Source organism: Emydura macquarii, unplaced genomic scaffold, assembly GCF_026122565.2.
Source record: "Emydura macquarii macquarii isolate MOO-44397 ecotype Brisbane River unplaced genomic scaffold, CSIRO-AGI_Emac_v2 contig_2076, whole genome shotgun sequence".
NCBI classification, from domain to species: Eukaryota; Metazoa; Chordata; order Testudines; family Chelidae; genus Emydura; species Emydura macquarii.
This window is the reverse complement of record NW_027132213.1, coordinates 121,000-136,935: the sequence shown is the minus strand read 5'-3', so window position 1 is coordinate 136,935 and position 15,936 is coordinate 121,000. Positions and strand designations below refer to the sequence as shown.

The following is a 15,936-nucleotide window of genomic DNA, read 5'->3' as shown; positions in this document are numbered from 1 at the left end:
CGGGAAGGCGCCGGGCCTGCCAACGGCGCAGCGTGAAGCACCCACGAAAGGCCGGGCGGCGGTGGGCCCCGCGCCGTGCACGCGCCGCAGCTGATCTGCTCAGTTGGTGCCCAGAGGGTGGCACGGCTTGAGCAGAGAGGCCCAAGAGGGCTGAATCCCCCCCTCACTTCCCAGAGGTTCCTCCCAGGTCAGGGCCGGAGGCAGCATCGCAGAGGACGGTGCCTCCACCCAGCCGGGGCCGGTGCCGTGAATAGGTAGAGGCCACCTGTCCTCCCCTCCCCCGGCTCCGTGAAGCGGCACGAAATTCCCACGCGTCCGTGTGCGCGCCAGCTGCTCCTGCCCCGGGGCCCTGCTGTCCAAGTGGCCCTCCCCTGAAGGCGGCCCTGGCTGAGCTGGGTTTTCCTTGGCGGGCAGGTGTTTCCTTCTCCCGGCCTCTTCTTCCAGGGGCAGGTCCCGTTTCTTGGTTTCTTCTCGCCTCTCTTCCCCGTCGCCCGCCTCCCCGCTGCCTGATCGCCTCGAGTCTCTGCTCTACACTGGCTTTTCTCCTCCTCTCTCTCTCTCTCCCTCTGTCCTCTGTCCAGCGAAACTGCTCAACGGCTATTTGGCCCTGGCAAACGGGGGCCCCCCCTGCTATCGTCCCCTAGGTGAAATTGTCATCAACATGGAACCGGAGGTTCCCATCAAGAAGATGGAGACCATGGTGAAGCTGGACGCTGTGAGTATCCGAGCAGCCCAGCTCATGCACTGAGTGGCTTGTTTCTTCCCCGGGGGGATTCCACCCAAAGCAGGGGCCACCCGTCTTGTTGCGCGTGCAGGCGAACGGATGCCCTGAGTGAAAGGCGTAGGCTGGCTTAGTTAGTGAATAGCTGGCAGCTGTCCCCATGCTGGCCTGGGTAGATGCGTACGGGGCTACCTGCCCGGAGAACCTCTGTTCGGGGCTGAGAGCACAGAGATATTGAAATGCTGCTTCCGAGAATAACAGGCCAGCACGCAGACAAACCGGGCTACCCCGCCCCAGCACGGGTGAGCAACCCTACAATAATAAACCAGCACGCACTGCCCACAAGGAGGACAATGCCTGCCTCTGCTCTGTGGATCCGTGCATTTCTCCTGGGCCCATCACCCTGCTCTCCAGCACGGTGCTGTTAAACTGGCAGAGCAGGAGAACAAGCCTCTCCCGACAGAGTGTCTCCCACGGTTTCGCTCCAGGGGGTCCATGCGGGTTCCGGTTTCTTACCTGCGATTGTTCATTTCAGGACGTCAGACACCTGGTCCGTTTCTGTGGCGGGTGTGTCCTTGGCACCTCTGTTCCCAGCTCGTTGTGTGTGCGTGTGTGTGTTGTGTGCCGTGCGGGAGTGCGGCTGGGCGTTTGCGATAACTTGTTTGTTCTTCCCCGTTCCATCCCGTCCCGTGTGGCAGAGCTCCGACGCGGTGGTTAAGGTTGACGTGGTAAGTGCTGGGCTTGTCTTGCGTTGCCTTGCCCGTCTGCGGGGTTTTGCTTGGCCTGCTCCCCGGGGATGCTGCTATGGGGCCCTGGGGGAATCTGAGCCACCCGGCCGGCACGCAGCATGGGCCTGACCCACAGCCCGCTGACGTCAAGGGAGGTCTCCCCCTCTGTTCACGGGGCGCCGGACCCGCCCTCATGCACATCTGTGACCAGCAGAGTCAGTGAAAGCGGGAGCCCTGGGGCTGGACAGTGTGGAGATCCCAGAGCCGGCACAACCCCAGCTCAGGGAAGTCCAAAGTGGGGTCCTGCTGGCCAAGTTTGGCCATCAAACCTGCCCATCCCAGCGCAGACCAGCCCCTCCGCCGGCTCCATTGACGTCAGTGGAGCCATCCTGAGGGCCACCAGCTGATCGCTGGCCCCCAGCATGTTGCGGGCGGAGTTTGGCCTTGGTAGAGAGCCTGGAAAGGGGGGGCTGGAAACGGATCCTGCGCCGAGCAGCCAGGAGCCCCAACCGAAACCTTCGCCCCGAATGCCTCAGGCTTCGCCGGCGGGTTTGCAAGCAGGGTTTGAATTGTGCGGCGGGGGGCTCGGCTCTTTGCAGCTGAAATGTCCCACGGCGGGGCCAGCCCAGTGGTCTCCAGGTACTGCGCCAACACGAAGGTAGGGACCAGAAGGAAGGAGGGTCGCGTGAGGACAGGCCTGTGGCTCAGGAAGCCTGGTTTCTAGTCCCAAATCCGCCACTCACTCCCGGTGTGACCAGACAGGTCACTGCATTGCTTTGTGCCTCAGTTTCCCCTCTCTGCGCTAACAGTACACAGGTAGGGTTGGGGGGAATCTAGCTACTCATCACCGGGGGGTCTGAGCCATCTCGGCTGCAGGTCTCCTTCAACCTTTCCCTGTCTCTCGCGCTTTCTCTCCCTTCGGTGTGCCCCTCCCGCGCCTGCAGTCGGAAGAGGAGAAGGAGAAGAAGAAGAAGAAGAAGAAGAAAGGCGGGGCAGAGGAGCTGGAGGAAGAGGAGCCGGACGAAAGCATGCTGGACTGGTGGTCCAAGTATTTTGCTTCCATTGAGACAATGAAGGAGGTAGGAGCAGCGCGGGGAGGCGGGGGCCAGGTGTCCAGCCCCTGGGAGAAGTCACGCGGCCAGGCGTGGCTGAGCGGCTCTTTGGTCTTGGTTAACATTGCCTTCCGGATTCACCAGCCGGCTCCGGCAGCTTGGCTTCTTCGCGCCACCAGAGCGGTGCTGGGCGACGGGTGAATCTGGCCCCTAAACGCAAGGGTGGGCGGTTTCTGGAGCAGCTGGCAGCAGGGGATATAGAGACATGCCTTATCCCTGCCCTGAGACACTGAGCCTCTTGTCTCTAGGTCGCCGATTCTTACCCGCTTGGAGCCTGTTCCCCATTATGGCAGACGGGGCCTTCAAAGTAGAGGCTCTCCCTGCCCGCAAATACCTCCGGCATAACGAGCTACCCAGAGTCCAGAACATAACTTAGAGCAGCCGTGAGGCAGCTCTAACTGACACAGGGCTCTGGGCCCAAAGACCTATGGGATGCAAAGGTGGCTTAAACCCTCCTTTGCTCCTTCTCGCACTAGCCAGCTCACTTCTCACAGCCCCCCTCTCCGCCCCCTTCCCGCTCGTGGGCACGAGAGAGGAGTTTGCAGCTGGTGTCTTATTTAGGAACCGACATAAATCTGAGCTCCTGACCATTTGGGATTAGAATCGGTTCCATGGGACTTTTTGTTTTGTTTACTGCAGTAATGGGTGTTAACTATTCTTATTTATTATTTGCGTTATCGTCGTACCAAGGAGTCTCACTTACAGACCAGGCCCTCGTTGCGCTAGGAGCTGTACAAACCCAGAACACAAAGAGAGTCCCGGGCCCAAAGAGCTAGAGCTGGGTGAAATTTTTTCATCATAAACATTTTTCGTCTAACCCTCCCTCCCCCCCGATTTTTGCAAATCTGAATATTTGTACAAGTTCATGTGGAGTTTGCTTGGGGCAGGAAAAAAAAAAAAACCACAAACAATTTTTAAAAAATCAAAATATTTTGCTCTCACGTGTTCTGAGATTTTCCAATTCGAAATGACTTTTCATGGTGACATTTATTTCAATTTTATTTTTTTTTTAAATTAAAAAGCATAAAAGCTTGAAAATGAAACACACTCTTTTGTTGGATCCAAAATAATAATTTAAAACAAAATTCTGGTTAACAAAAAATGTTTTTTTAATTTTTTGGAGCAGCCAGTAGATTGAAAAACCAGTTATTCACCCAGTGCTAGTGTTATACTGACAAAATAAGCAGCAGGATTTTATTTAGGGGGAGAAGGCGATACACCACCTTTCTTGTGAATCCAAAGATCTTTAAAAGCAATTGTCTTATTCATTAGTCTTATTATTAACACTAGTGTCAGCCCAAAAGTCCTGGACAAATCCCAGGTTACATTCTGCCTGCCTAAAACTCCTCATGCAATATCAGCTGGATTTTTCGTCACTTCCTGTCCTAACCAGTGACTGTGTGCTGTTACACAGTCACTGTGCTTCACCCCAGAGGTGGCTGCATTTCAGTGGCGCGCCGTTTCTATATTTTCTACCAGGCTCCAGGCTGAAAGGTATCAGTAGAAATAGCATGTCTCATTCCTGTATCTGCCCTTCTCTGCCTCTCATTACCCATGTCATCTCTCACCAGCAACTCCGGCAGCAGGAAGCGGCTGCAGCAGAAGCCGAGGAGAAGGAGGAAATGGAGATTGCAGAAGGTAAATTTTCGAAAGCGAGCTCACAAAGCGGCGCAGAGATCAGCGAGACGAGTCAGGGCTTCGGTCTCGGTCAGTGTTCGAAAAGTTCAGACCGAAAATCAGAGCATCTGGTCGCGAATTGCTAAATTCTGCGCCTTTGGCTCCACACCAGCTGTTTGGGATCTCACTGCACATTGCAGTGAGTCCAGACCCGACACAGGTCGTCTTGTGATGCTGGATCACAGCGCAGACGTTGGTCAGACCCCGCCCGCAACGCTCGCTGTGCGGCAGACTCAGGCCTGCCTGGCTTAGGTGTGACGTGACAGGGAGACAGTGAGAACTAGTGGTTAGAGTCTAGGCTATGTCATTGACTTGCTGTGTGGCTTTAGGGGATGCACTAGGCCTCTCTGTCCATCCCTTCCTCCCGGGGATCCTCTGGTTGGTGTGTGGGAAGCGCTCGAAGATCTTTGGCGCTATAGAATTGGAAAGTGTTGTTCTTAATAATAACCGATTCAGCGTGGCCAGCCTGTCCGTCCCCCGTCCCCAGGACATACCGGAAGCAGGAGAGCCTGTTTCTCTGACGTATTGTATCCCCATGGGCCATCCCCTCTTCCCTGTTACGCTTGTGCGATGTCACAGCCTTCAGGGAGGCTGTGGGGAACTCCCAGGGTCGGGTAGCTGAGTTACTAGAGTAGAGCAGTGACTTCTCCCAGGCTGCTCTGAGACACGGCTCGAGTACGTGCCGCCCATGGATCCCCCAGCGCTTCACAGCCCTGAAGGCATCCGCCCTAACATTGCCCCGGCCAGGTGAGCAGGTGGCATTATCCCTGTTTCACAAATGGGGAAACTGAGGCATGGGGCGATTGAGTGACTTTCCCACGGCCAGTCTGTGGCTGATGCCAGGAACAGAAGTGGGAGCCCCGGTGCCCAATCCTGTGCTTTTCCCACTAGACGTCGCTGCCTGCACGTCAATTTGCACCCCAGCTGTCCCCTCCCCCCCGTATAATTAAGAAGCGGATGGGTTGATCTGGCCCCTCCGGGAGGTCGCTCCCATTTTTGTGGAGCCCAGCAGGGGTCAGGAGCGCAGGGTGGTTGTGATCAGTGCGTGCACAGCCCTGGCTGATTGGTCACGCCTCTTTGCTCGGTGATTTAGTCGTAGGACGGTTCTGAGTTGAAATAACCTGCGGGGAAAGGCAGCCCTTGGCCCGGGGTGGCTGCCGGAGGATTGTCAAAGATGGCGGGAAGAACCAGTGCGTCCCACGCTGGCTGTGAACGTCAGCGGGCCGTGTCTAACCGGCCAGGGAAGGTCCTGGCCGCACAGCGAACGCTCGGGCCGTCAGGAGGCTCCAGGAACGGCGCACAGGGACTCCCACCTCTGCGTTACGGGCCCCGCTCAGTTCCCGTCTGAGGACTGAGCAAAGATGTTTGGGGCGGCGGGGCGGCCCTGGGTCTGATCCCACCTCGCGGGAGTCATCTCCTCTGGCTTCAGGGGAGCGGCTCCCAGGAGTAAAGGTGTTAGGGTGGGCCCGTGCACGGCACGGTTTCGCTCCCTGCTGGCTGGCTCATCGCACGGGGGGCCGGATGGATGCCACACTGCTCCCAACCCCACCTGCTCTCTGGGGAGAGGCCTGCAGCCCAGCACCTCTCACTGTGCGGGGCCAGGCCCTCTGCTGACTGCTCGGAGCTGGGCTGCTTGGCAACCACTAGAGACCTGGCCCAGTGCTGTCAGCGGCGCTAAACTCTTCACATGTGCTGGGGACCTGGCCGTTGCGTGTAGTGAGGACGAGACGGCAGATAACGCTGCCCTCCCGCTGCTTCCCGGTGCAGGGTAGCTGCCACGTGGGCTCTGCCCGCGGCTGACACCGGGTGAGCGGGGGCCGTGGTGTACCCGGGCACTGGGCATTCTCATGCCCGGAGGCGCTGGATCCAGCAGCCAGCCGGGAGCAGGAGCCTGGTCTCAGCTCAGTGCCTGGCCTCTGCACCAAGCTCCCTGCAGAACCCCTGGGGATCCACCCTAGCAGCTGCATCCCAGCGCTGGCTCCGGGTCTCTTAACCCCAGTCGTGGGGTGACTGAACTCCTGTTCAACAAGGACAAGTGCAGAGTCCTGCACTGAGGACGGAAGAATCCCATGCACAGTTATAGACTGGGGACCGACGGGCTAGGCAGCAGTTCTGCAGCAAAGGACCTGGGGGTTACAGTGGATAAGAAGCTGGATATGAGTCAGCAGTGTGCCCTGGTTGTCAAGAAGGCTAATAGCATATTGGGCTGCATTAGGAGGGGCATTGCCAGCAGATTGTGGGAAGTGATTATTCCCCTCTATTCGGCATTGGTGAGGCCGCATTTAGAATATTGTGTCCAGTTTTGGGCCCCCCACTACAAAAAGGATGTGGACAAGTTGGAGAGAGTCCAGCGGAGGGCAACAGAAATGATGAGGGGACTGGAGCACAAGACTTATGAGGAGAGGCTGAGGGAACTGGGCTTGTTTAGTCTGCAGAAGAGAAGAATGAGGGGGGATTTGATAGCGGCCTTTAACTACCTGAAAGGGGGTTGCAGGGAGGATGGAGCTAGGCTGTTCTCAGTGGTGGCAGATGACAGAACAAGGAGCAACGGTCTCAAGTTGCAGGGCGGGAGGTCTAGGTTGGACATTAGGAAAAAGTTTTCCCCTAGGAGGGTGGTGAAGCACTGGAATGGGTTACCTGGGGAGGTGGTGGAATCTCCATCCTTAGAAGTTTTTAAGGCCTGGCTTGACACAGCCCTGGCTGGGATGGTTTAGTTGGGGTTGGTCCTGCTGTGAGCAGGGGGTTGGACTAGATACCTCCTGAGCTCCCTTCCAACCTTCATCTTCTCTGAGCCTGGCTGCTGTTGGCATGATGTCTCTGGCGTCCCTCATCTCTCTTTGCCAGCCATTCCCAAGCAGAACCCCGCCACCGTCAGCTTCCGTCCCACACGCTCTCTCCTCCCCCCCGTTCACACTGCGCATACGTCCGTCCCTCTCTATCTGTCCTCTGCACGGCAAAGAGGCCATGAAAGTTGGCAGGAAGGAAGAGGAAACTCCAAAGACTTTGGGATGGGGGTGGGGGAACCTGAGATCTTGGGAAATAGCATGAGTGGTTCCCTTTCAAACAATCTGTGTGGGCTGCCTGGGTACAGGGTGCGTCACTGCCGCTCTGCATAGAGGGTAACAGCCTACTGCTGCTGCCGCCTAACGGGATTTAGCTCCAGTGACCAAGGTCTGTGCTTTGCAGCGTAAGATCTGGGGTTCAGACCCACGCTGGGGTTTGTGCCCCAGGCTGCAAAGCACCATGGGGACATGGGGCGAGGCGGTGCCGACTGCCCTGCTGTGAGTCGCAGGCTGTAGGTTGTCAACTTTCATGCACACCATGGCTGAGTGTCCCTGTGTTCACCCACCCCCACCCTGCCCCCATCTCCACCTCCTTCCCTCCCGTCTCTCCCCTTGGGCTCAGAAATCAAACTTGATGACTCTCCTATGAAAGGCTCCAAGGGCCAGGCCAAGAGCAAGGAGAAGGTCAAGGCGCTCAAAGAAGACAAGAAGAAGAAGCAGCAGCCGCCGCCCGAGGCCCCGGAGAAGAAGATGAAGCCGAAGATTGACGAGTTGAAGGTGAGTGCCAGCCATTGGTAGACTGGGTCCCAGCCACGTGGAAATGGGGAGGGGCTGGCATCCCAGAGCGTAGGATGGCATCAGCCGTTTGTCCTGAAAGCATCACACCTAGGGAGGTGCAAAGCGATGCAGCCTGGAAAAAATAATCCGAACGCTGCATAGACAGTGATGGGTCCTAAATTAGCTGTTACCACCTGAAAAAGAGATCTTGGCCTCCCCAGGAAAACTTCCGCTCGACACTCAGCAGCTGTCAGAAAGGCTGCCGAGAGGGTAGGATCTTTTAGGAAAGGGATAGACACTACGAAAGACAATCTCACAATGGCACTGTATAAATCCCCGGTGCGCTCGCTGGAATACTGCCTTCGGGTCCAGTCGCCCCGTCTCAGAAAGGACAGAGTGGAACTGGAAAAGGTTTGGAGAAGGGCAACAAAGAGGATCAAGGCTATGAAACGGCTTTCAGATAAGAAGGGACTAAAACTGGGTGTTCATCTTGGAAAAGGGATCACTAAAGGGGCATATGCTCGAGGTCTCTACAATTGGGAATGGTGTGGAAAAGGTAAATCGAGAAGTGTTATTTACCCTTTCCCACAATACAAAAACCAGGGGTCATCCGATGAAATTAATAGGCAGCCTGTTTACTACAAACTAGAGGAAGTACTTTTTCCACACAACACAAAGTTAACCTGTGGAACTCATTGCCATGGGATGTTGTGAGGGCCAGAAATATAACTGGGTGCAAAAAAGAACTGGATAAGCTCCTGGAGGACTGAGCCCTCAATTGTTAGCCGAGATGGTCAGGGGTGCAACCCCAACCTTGGGGCAACCCTAAACCTCTGATTGCTCAGAAGCTGGGCGGACAAGATGGGGGCCCACTCCATAACTACCCTGTTCTGTACACTCCCCCTGAAGCTCTGTCTGGGCCCCTATCAGAGACAGGCTATTGGGATAGATAGACCATCGTCTGACCCAGTAGAGCAGCTCTTGTGATTGGAAGGGGCTCCGATAATGCAGGGTGAGGAGGTAAGAACCCAATAGAACAGAGCCGAGTGGTCATTGCCATGGGCGTTTCTCTCTCCTCGTTACTTGTGCTGGTCATGGGGAAACCAAGGTTTGTTTGAACACGGGACATTGCCCAGGGTTCTGCGCTTCTTAGCCGTGAGTTGTGCTGCAGGGGCCCAAGGGAACAGGTGCAAACGGCATCGCTTGCTCCGGTTACAGCTGGACTTTATAAAAGCGCAGGAAAGGTACTGCTGGAAGCAGACCTGCGTTGGCTGAAGGAGGAGATGGGCTCCACTCTGGCTTTTCCTTCTCTGATTTCTGAGGCCATGTCTGGCTTTGCCATTCCCTGGGACGCTTGGGAGCCGCCCAGTGACCCATCCTACGTGTTGGTGCTTTTGGCTGGGAAGTTCCAGTGTCGCCTTTCTCGACAAGGGCCCGGTTCAATATCTCGGGGCTCCTTTCAACCATACAACACAGAACCGGCTACACAGTCACCTGGGAAATCATACCCCCCCCCCCGGGTGCCTCCAAAAGGCAGTGCTTCCCCTCTCGCAAGCACAGAGTCTGAGTGTAGAAAGTAAACCCTTGGATAAAAGGAGGGAAGTAACTCAGCATTCACTTGGGAAAACAGCACCAGCAGGATTCATAAACATAAAGCCACGTGCAGAACCCCCAGGCCAGCGTACGCTGGGCCACAGTGGAGGATTTCAGCTCCAGCAAGCCCTTAACGAAACAAAAGACTCCTAATGCAATCTTAATTAGCTAGAGATAATTAAGCTGGGAGAGGGGGAGGATAAACCAGGCTGAGGGCTCTTAGACAGAATCCATAATTCCTATCCCCACCCCGCCATCAATCCTCCTGGGGCCCTGCCATCCCAGCCCTGGCTTAGCCAGTTCGGTTCAGATGAGAGTGATCTAGTTCTGCTGCTCAGACAGAGCAGGGAAGGACATTTTGTTCCCCCTGCATTTAACACGAGAGTGATGTGTAACCCGGCACCAGCCCAAGGGATCGTTCGGGTACAGCCGTCCCATCATGCCCCCAGGCAGGGCGGGTGTGCTCATGCAAATACAGTCTGGCCCTGGCGCCTGTCCCTGTCCCCAGGGGAGAGCTCATTCAGACCCTGCTTACAACAGCATGAGGTGCCCAACCACCGATGGCGTTGAATGGGAGTTGGGCGCCCCTTGCTCGGAGGCTCCCCGCCTGGGTTGCTGCTGTCGGCATGGGGAAAGCGTGCGCCCCGCAGCTTAGCACTCTGCCCTCCTAGGTTTACAACAAAGAGCTGGAAACGGAGTATGATGGCTTTGAAGACTGGCTGCACACGTTCAACCTCCTCCGGGGGAAGATCGGGGACAACGATGACACGGCGACGGAAGAGGAGCGGATCGTGGGCAGGTTCAAGGTGAGTCTGGCGCAGCTGGGAGACGCCAATGGATGCATCAACGGGGCTTTTATGGACTCAGAGCTACTTCTGGAGAGGGTCAGGGGGAAACCCCCTGCCCTGCCCTCCTTGGGTGCAATCTGCACCCATTAGTCAGTGAGCCGTCTCTTTAATTCCTGCAGTATCCACACAGGCTGGCCGCCCCTTAAAGCCAGTCCGCAGATCCCAACTGTATCCGTCAGCATATCCTTCCCTTCCCAGGCTTACGGGCCAGTCCTGTCACCCCTTCTCCACTGGAGTGATCTGGACTCAGACAGGTAGCTCTGTGAACCCAGTGGGGCTATTTGCCATGTGAGTTAGGGTTTATGAGATTGGCCTCCCACAATGGGGATTCTCCACAGATATTGAATCACAGCCCACCACAATCAGGGCTGGTTGGGAAACAGATTTTCTGTCCTGCCAAAAACGTTAGGATTTTTCCGGGGGGGAATTCATCCCGAATTAGGTGGAAAACCCAACATTTTTGCAAACCAAAGTTCTGTCAAAAAATGTGTGTCTGGTCAATCCAAGTGTTTCATTCGGATAGGTTCAAAATGTTTCATTTTGATTTTGGCCCTTTTAAAAAAAACTTTGTACATATAAGTCCGTTTTGAAACAAAAACATTGGAAACGAGACGTTTCTGATGACAGAACGTGCCAACAAAAAGTTTCCAAGCAGCTCTAGTCACAATCCCCGGTCGTTTTCATCATTACTGCAATGAATTTCCTGCAGAAGAAAGTAGCCGGCACTTGCCCACCCTGTTCATATTGTGAGTTCAGGGACAGGGAAAGCAGCACATCATGTGCTGTCTCCTGAATTCTCTGGCTCATCAGTAGCTGTTCTCCTCCCTGTCCACTACAAAAAGGATGTGGACAAGTTGGAGAGAGTCCAGCGGAGGGCAACAAAAATGATGAGGGGGCTGGAGCACAAGACTTATGAGGCGAGGCTGAGGGAACTGGGCTTGTTTGGTCTGCAGAAGAGAAGAATGAGGGGGGATTTGATAGCAGCCTTTAACTACCTGAAAGGGGGTTCCAGGGAGGATGGGGCTAGGCTGTTCTCAGTGGTGGCAGATGACAGAACTAGGAGCAATGGTCTCAAGTTGCAGTGGGGGAGGTCTAGGTTGGACATTAGGAAAAAGTTTTCCCCTAGGAGGGTGGTGAAGCACTGGAATGGGTTACCTAGGGAGGTGGGGAATCTCCATCTTTAGAGGTTTTTAAGCTGAGGCTTGACAAAGCCCTGGCTGGGATGATATAGCTGAGGTTAGTCCTGCTTTGAGCAGGGGGTTGGACTAGATACCTCCTGAGGTCCCTTCCAACTCTATGATTCTATGATTCTATGAAGCTTCAAAAAACGATCTTCCTTCTCGCAATCATAGCTTAGAGGTCAGATTTTCAGAGGTTCGGCGCACCGGCCATCAGGCTGTGACTGTTTTCACAGGACTCTCCAAAACATTACTGCCCCCTTGATGCTATTTTCTCATTCGCTTTTCTGAGCCCACTAAGTGATGAGATGGCTAAAACCGCGGGTGGCGTTGCTCCGGGTTCACCCCATGGGGACAGAGATCAGGATGTGGCCAGTCGAGGTGCCTGGACCCCAGACCGGCTTCGCCAGCCCACCCCGACGTGTCTTTTCCTTGCCCCAGGGCTCCATGTGTGTTTATAAAGTGCCGCTTCCCGATGACGTCGCCAAGGATGCGGGATATGACCCCAACTTCGGCATGTTCCAGGGGATTCCTAGCAACGACCCCATCCACGTGCTGGTTCGAGTGTACATCGTGCGGGTGAGTGTGTTCCCTTCTCTGGCTGGTCCACAGAGGAGGTGTTAAAATCAGTGGCTTTCCCCTATTCAAGAAGGATCAAAACGGGAGGGGGAGGGGCACTCTGTGTCGAAGATGGCATTCCCTGCTTCCAAGTCATTGCCAACACGTAAGAAAATGATCTTGAACGCTCAAGGATCAATATCTTAATGGATAACACACAAGTTGCAGCATTAGTTGGCGTCTGTTCCAGACCAGCACATCACTTGAGAATGGGATGACAGCTCCTTACACACCTGCCTATAAGGTGTAGGTAAATAAGCTGTGTGATCACAGGGACCTTCAATTTCAGTGACGCGCAGTGGAGGCGTCATAGTGTCCGTGCTAAATATTCCTCGAAATTTCTTAATATTAAAGATGACAATTTCCTAACTCAAAAAGGGTTTCCCCCAACATCGGGGAATTCTGTGTCAGACCTTGTCCTAACGGAAAAAGAGGAACTGGCCATAGAACTGAAAATGAACGGTAGCGTAGGTGCAAGTGATCATGACTTGATCATAGTTTTAATGTGCACACAGAATAAAGTCCAAACATATGTGCTTGATGCTTTCAAAGGACCAATTTCACAACACTGAAAATAATTATGAGCCAAATCAGCCAGGAGAAAGAATTTAATTAGAAAAATGTGAATGATAATTGGAAATTGTTTAAGAACACTTTACTGATTGCCCCAAAAGCCACAAGTCCACAATCAAGGAAGAAGGCTGTACTGGTTAAAAAAACAACCTGGTTTAGAAGGTAAGTGAAGGCAGCTATTAAAAAAATAATATATAACAAATGGAAAAAATGGGAAGTTGTTAGTAATGAATATAAATCAGAAGCTAGGAATTGTAGAAAATTGATAAGGGAAGCAAAAGGACACAAGGCGAAATCTATGGCCTTCAGAATTAAGGACAATAAGAAGGAATTTTTAAAGTATATTAGGAACAAAAAGAATCCTAACTATGGTATGGCTCCATTACTAGATTTAAATGGTAGAATTATCACTAATAATGCAAAAAAGGCAGAAGTGTTCAATAAACATTTCTGTTCTGTATTTGGGGATAAAACAGATGATGAAGTCATATCATATAAAACTCTTTCCATTCCACTAGTATCTCTGGATGATATAAAAAGCAGCTACTAAAATTAGACCTTTTTAAATAAGCAGATCCAAATAACTTGAGTCCAAGAGTTTTAAAAGAGCTGACTGAGGAGCTGCTGGGCCATTAATGTTGATTTTTCAATGAGTCTTGGAGCCCTGGGAAAGTTCCAGAAGACTGGAAGGAATGTTGTGCCAATTTTTAAAAAAATGTAAATGGGATGTTCTGGGTAAGTATAGGCCTGTCAGCCTGACATCAATGCCTGGCAAGACAATGGAGCGGCTGATATGGGACTTGATTAATAAAGAACTAAAGGAGGGTAATGTAATTAATGCCAGTCACCAGAGGTTTATAGAAAATAGATCCGGTCAAATAACTTGATAAGAATGGCCATACGAGGTCAGACCAATGGTCCATCTAGCCCAGTATCCTGTCTTCCGACAATGGCCAATGCCAGGTGCTTCAGAGGGAATAAACAGAACCGGGCAATTATCAAGTGATCTGTCCCGTTGTCCAGTCCCAGCGTCTGGCGGTCAGAGGCTTAGGAATACCCAGAGCAGGGGGTCGAGATCTTTTCTTGATGAGATGACAAGTTTGGGTGATACAGCTAATAGTATTGATGTAATAGATGTTTGACATGTACCACGTGACATTTTGATTAGAAAACTAGGACGATCTAAAATGACTGTGGCACGCATTCAATGCATTGAAAACCGGTGCGCTGTTAAGTCTCAAAAAGTATCTGCAAACGGGGAATCATCATGGAGCGGGTGCATGTCTAGCGGGGTCCCTGCGACGGTGCCCAGGGTACCTCACCAGCACCTGCCCTGGAGCGTGAGGCAGCCTTGCCTCAGAATCCACCAAGCTCTGGCAATACAAGCCCTGCCCTCCAGGTCTCTGCAGGCCTCTCTCTCTGTGTAGTGACGGACTCGCGCCTACCCTCGGCCTGCTTCGTGCATTCCCGGTCATGTCCAGCACCTTCCCACTCCATCACACAGGCCAACCGTAGGTCCTCTCCAAGCATTTTTCTATCGTGTCCAGCCCCTTCTCCGTTGACCACACACAGAACTACCAAAGGAACGGGACACAGCACTCGTACAATTCAACTCAGGACCAGCACTTCCCTGAACACCCCAGCTCTGAGATATATTGATAGTGAAACGAGTATGTTGATTGCCAAAGACTAGAGGTTCAGGAGGTGGTGAGTGAGGAGATTGGAAACAAATGGTTACACAGCAAACAAAATTACAACACACTTTCTAGAGACTGAACTACCGGGGTAGCCTCCTGTCGAAAGAAATTTATCTCACCCAGAGTCCCCTGCAGCCAAGGGTGGCTGAGATCCTGTTTTCATGAATGTAAACGAACTGACTGTTCAGTTCCTAGATGCGGGATGAAGGGGGAGGGATGGTTTTTTTCTCCTTGATGTACCCCCAAATTTCATTGGCTTTGCTCACAGACAGGATAACTTGTTTTTCCTGTGTGCTGCTTCCCTGTTGACATCACGTCGCTTCATTACCATTTGACTTCACATATAAAATGGGTGTCCATTGTGTTAGCTTACACGGCTTAATTTACATCCCGACAGAGAGATGCACATTTCTCCCCGCCTGTCTGGCGGAACACCTCTTCTTCAGCTTGGCTGAGGACTAATACCTTGAGGCAGACTTTAAAACATATTTCCAGTATATATACAAACTCTTATATAGTATCTGTGTGTACATCTGTAAATGATGAAGAGGACAGGTCGGTTCTGACTTGGATCGCTAGGTACGCTGGGAGCAAACAGACAATATGCGTTTTAATATGGCTAGATGTGAATATAGACATCTAGGCACAAAGAAGGAGGCCATACTTATAGGATGGGGGACTCTAGCCTGGGAAACAGTGACTGTGAAAAAGATTTGGTAGAGGGTGTGTGGAATCAGCTGAAGATGAGCTCCCAGTGTGACACAGGGGCCAGTGATCCTGGGCAATCTCCAGTAGGAGCAGAGAGGTTATTTTAACCTCTGTATTTGGCACTGGAGCGGCCGCTGCTGGAATCCTGTGTCCAGTTTTGGTACCCACAATTCAGGAAGGATGTTGATAAATTGGAGAAGGTTCAAAGAAGAGCCACGAGAATGATTAAAGGCTTAGACAACCTGCCTTGTAATGATAGCCTGAAGGAGCTCGATCGATGGGAACAAATCCCTAGCAGAGCAAGGTCTAACACAATCCAACGTCTGGAAGCTGAAGCAAGACAAAATCCGACTGGAGATAAGCTGTACATTGTTAACTGGGAGGGTAATAAACCGTCAGAACAGTTTTCATGGTGGATTGTCCATCACTGACCATTTTAAAATCAGGACTGGATGTTTTTCTAAAGCTCTGCTGCAGTTCAGACAGGGAGGGTTGTGGGGCTGGTCTGTGTGATACAGAACGTCAGCCAGATGACCACAGGCGTCCCTGCTGGCCTGGAACTCTATGAATCGCTGAAAGCAAGCTTGCATGGGGAGGGAAAGAGCCGGAGGAGAGCCAGAGGTTAGGAAGAAGAGGGGATTGAGAGTGGGCAGGGGGGTGGTAGAGGAGGAGAGTGGATGAGAAACTTTGGCATCTGTGCTGAGAGGAGGCGGCGAATGTTGTGGGAGGGGACGGGAAAGCAAGCCAAGGGGGGTCACCGGATGAAATGAATAGGCAGCAGATTTAAGAAAACCGTAAGGAAGCACTTCTTCACACGATGCACAGTCCCAGCCTGTGGAACTCACTGCCAGGGGATGTTGTGAAGGCCAAAAGCATAACTGGGTTCCAAAAAGATGGTTTAGCCCCAACAAATCCTGCATCTT

At 52.9% G+C, this 15,936-nt stretch overlaps 1 protein-coding gene across 2 annotated transcripts in view; it reads left to right on the top strand.

Moving 5' to 3' along the window:
* Window positions 1–15,936, top strand: part of OTOF (otoferlin) — a 164,264-nt gene that overhangs the window by 139,050 nt on the left and 9,278 nt on the right. Inside the window, exons 30-36 of one of the 2 annotated variants that reach the window (XM_067558464.1) lie at window positions 582–715; window positions 1,420–1,449; window positions 2,394–2,528; window positions 4,133–4,199; window positions 7,674–7,798; window positions 10,063–10,197; window positions 11,859–11,996. In XM_067558464.1, coding sequence (XP_067414565.1) covers window positions 582–715; window positions 1,420–1,449; window positions 2,394–2,528; window positions 4,133–4,199; window positions 7,674–7,798; window positions 10,063–10,197; window positions 11,859–11,996 — 764 coding nt within the window. The remainder of the gene's footprint in view (window positions 1–581; window positions 716–1,419; window positions 1,450–2,393; window positions 2,529–4,132; window positions 4,200–7,673; window positions 7,799–10,062; window positions 10,198–11,858; window positions 11,997–15,936) is intronic. The other variant, XM_067558463.1, reaches the window with a different exon arrangement.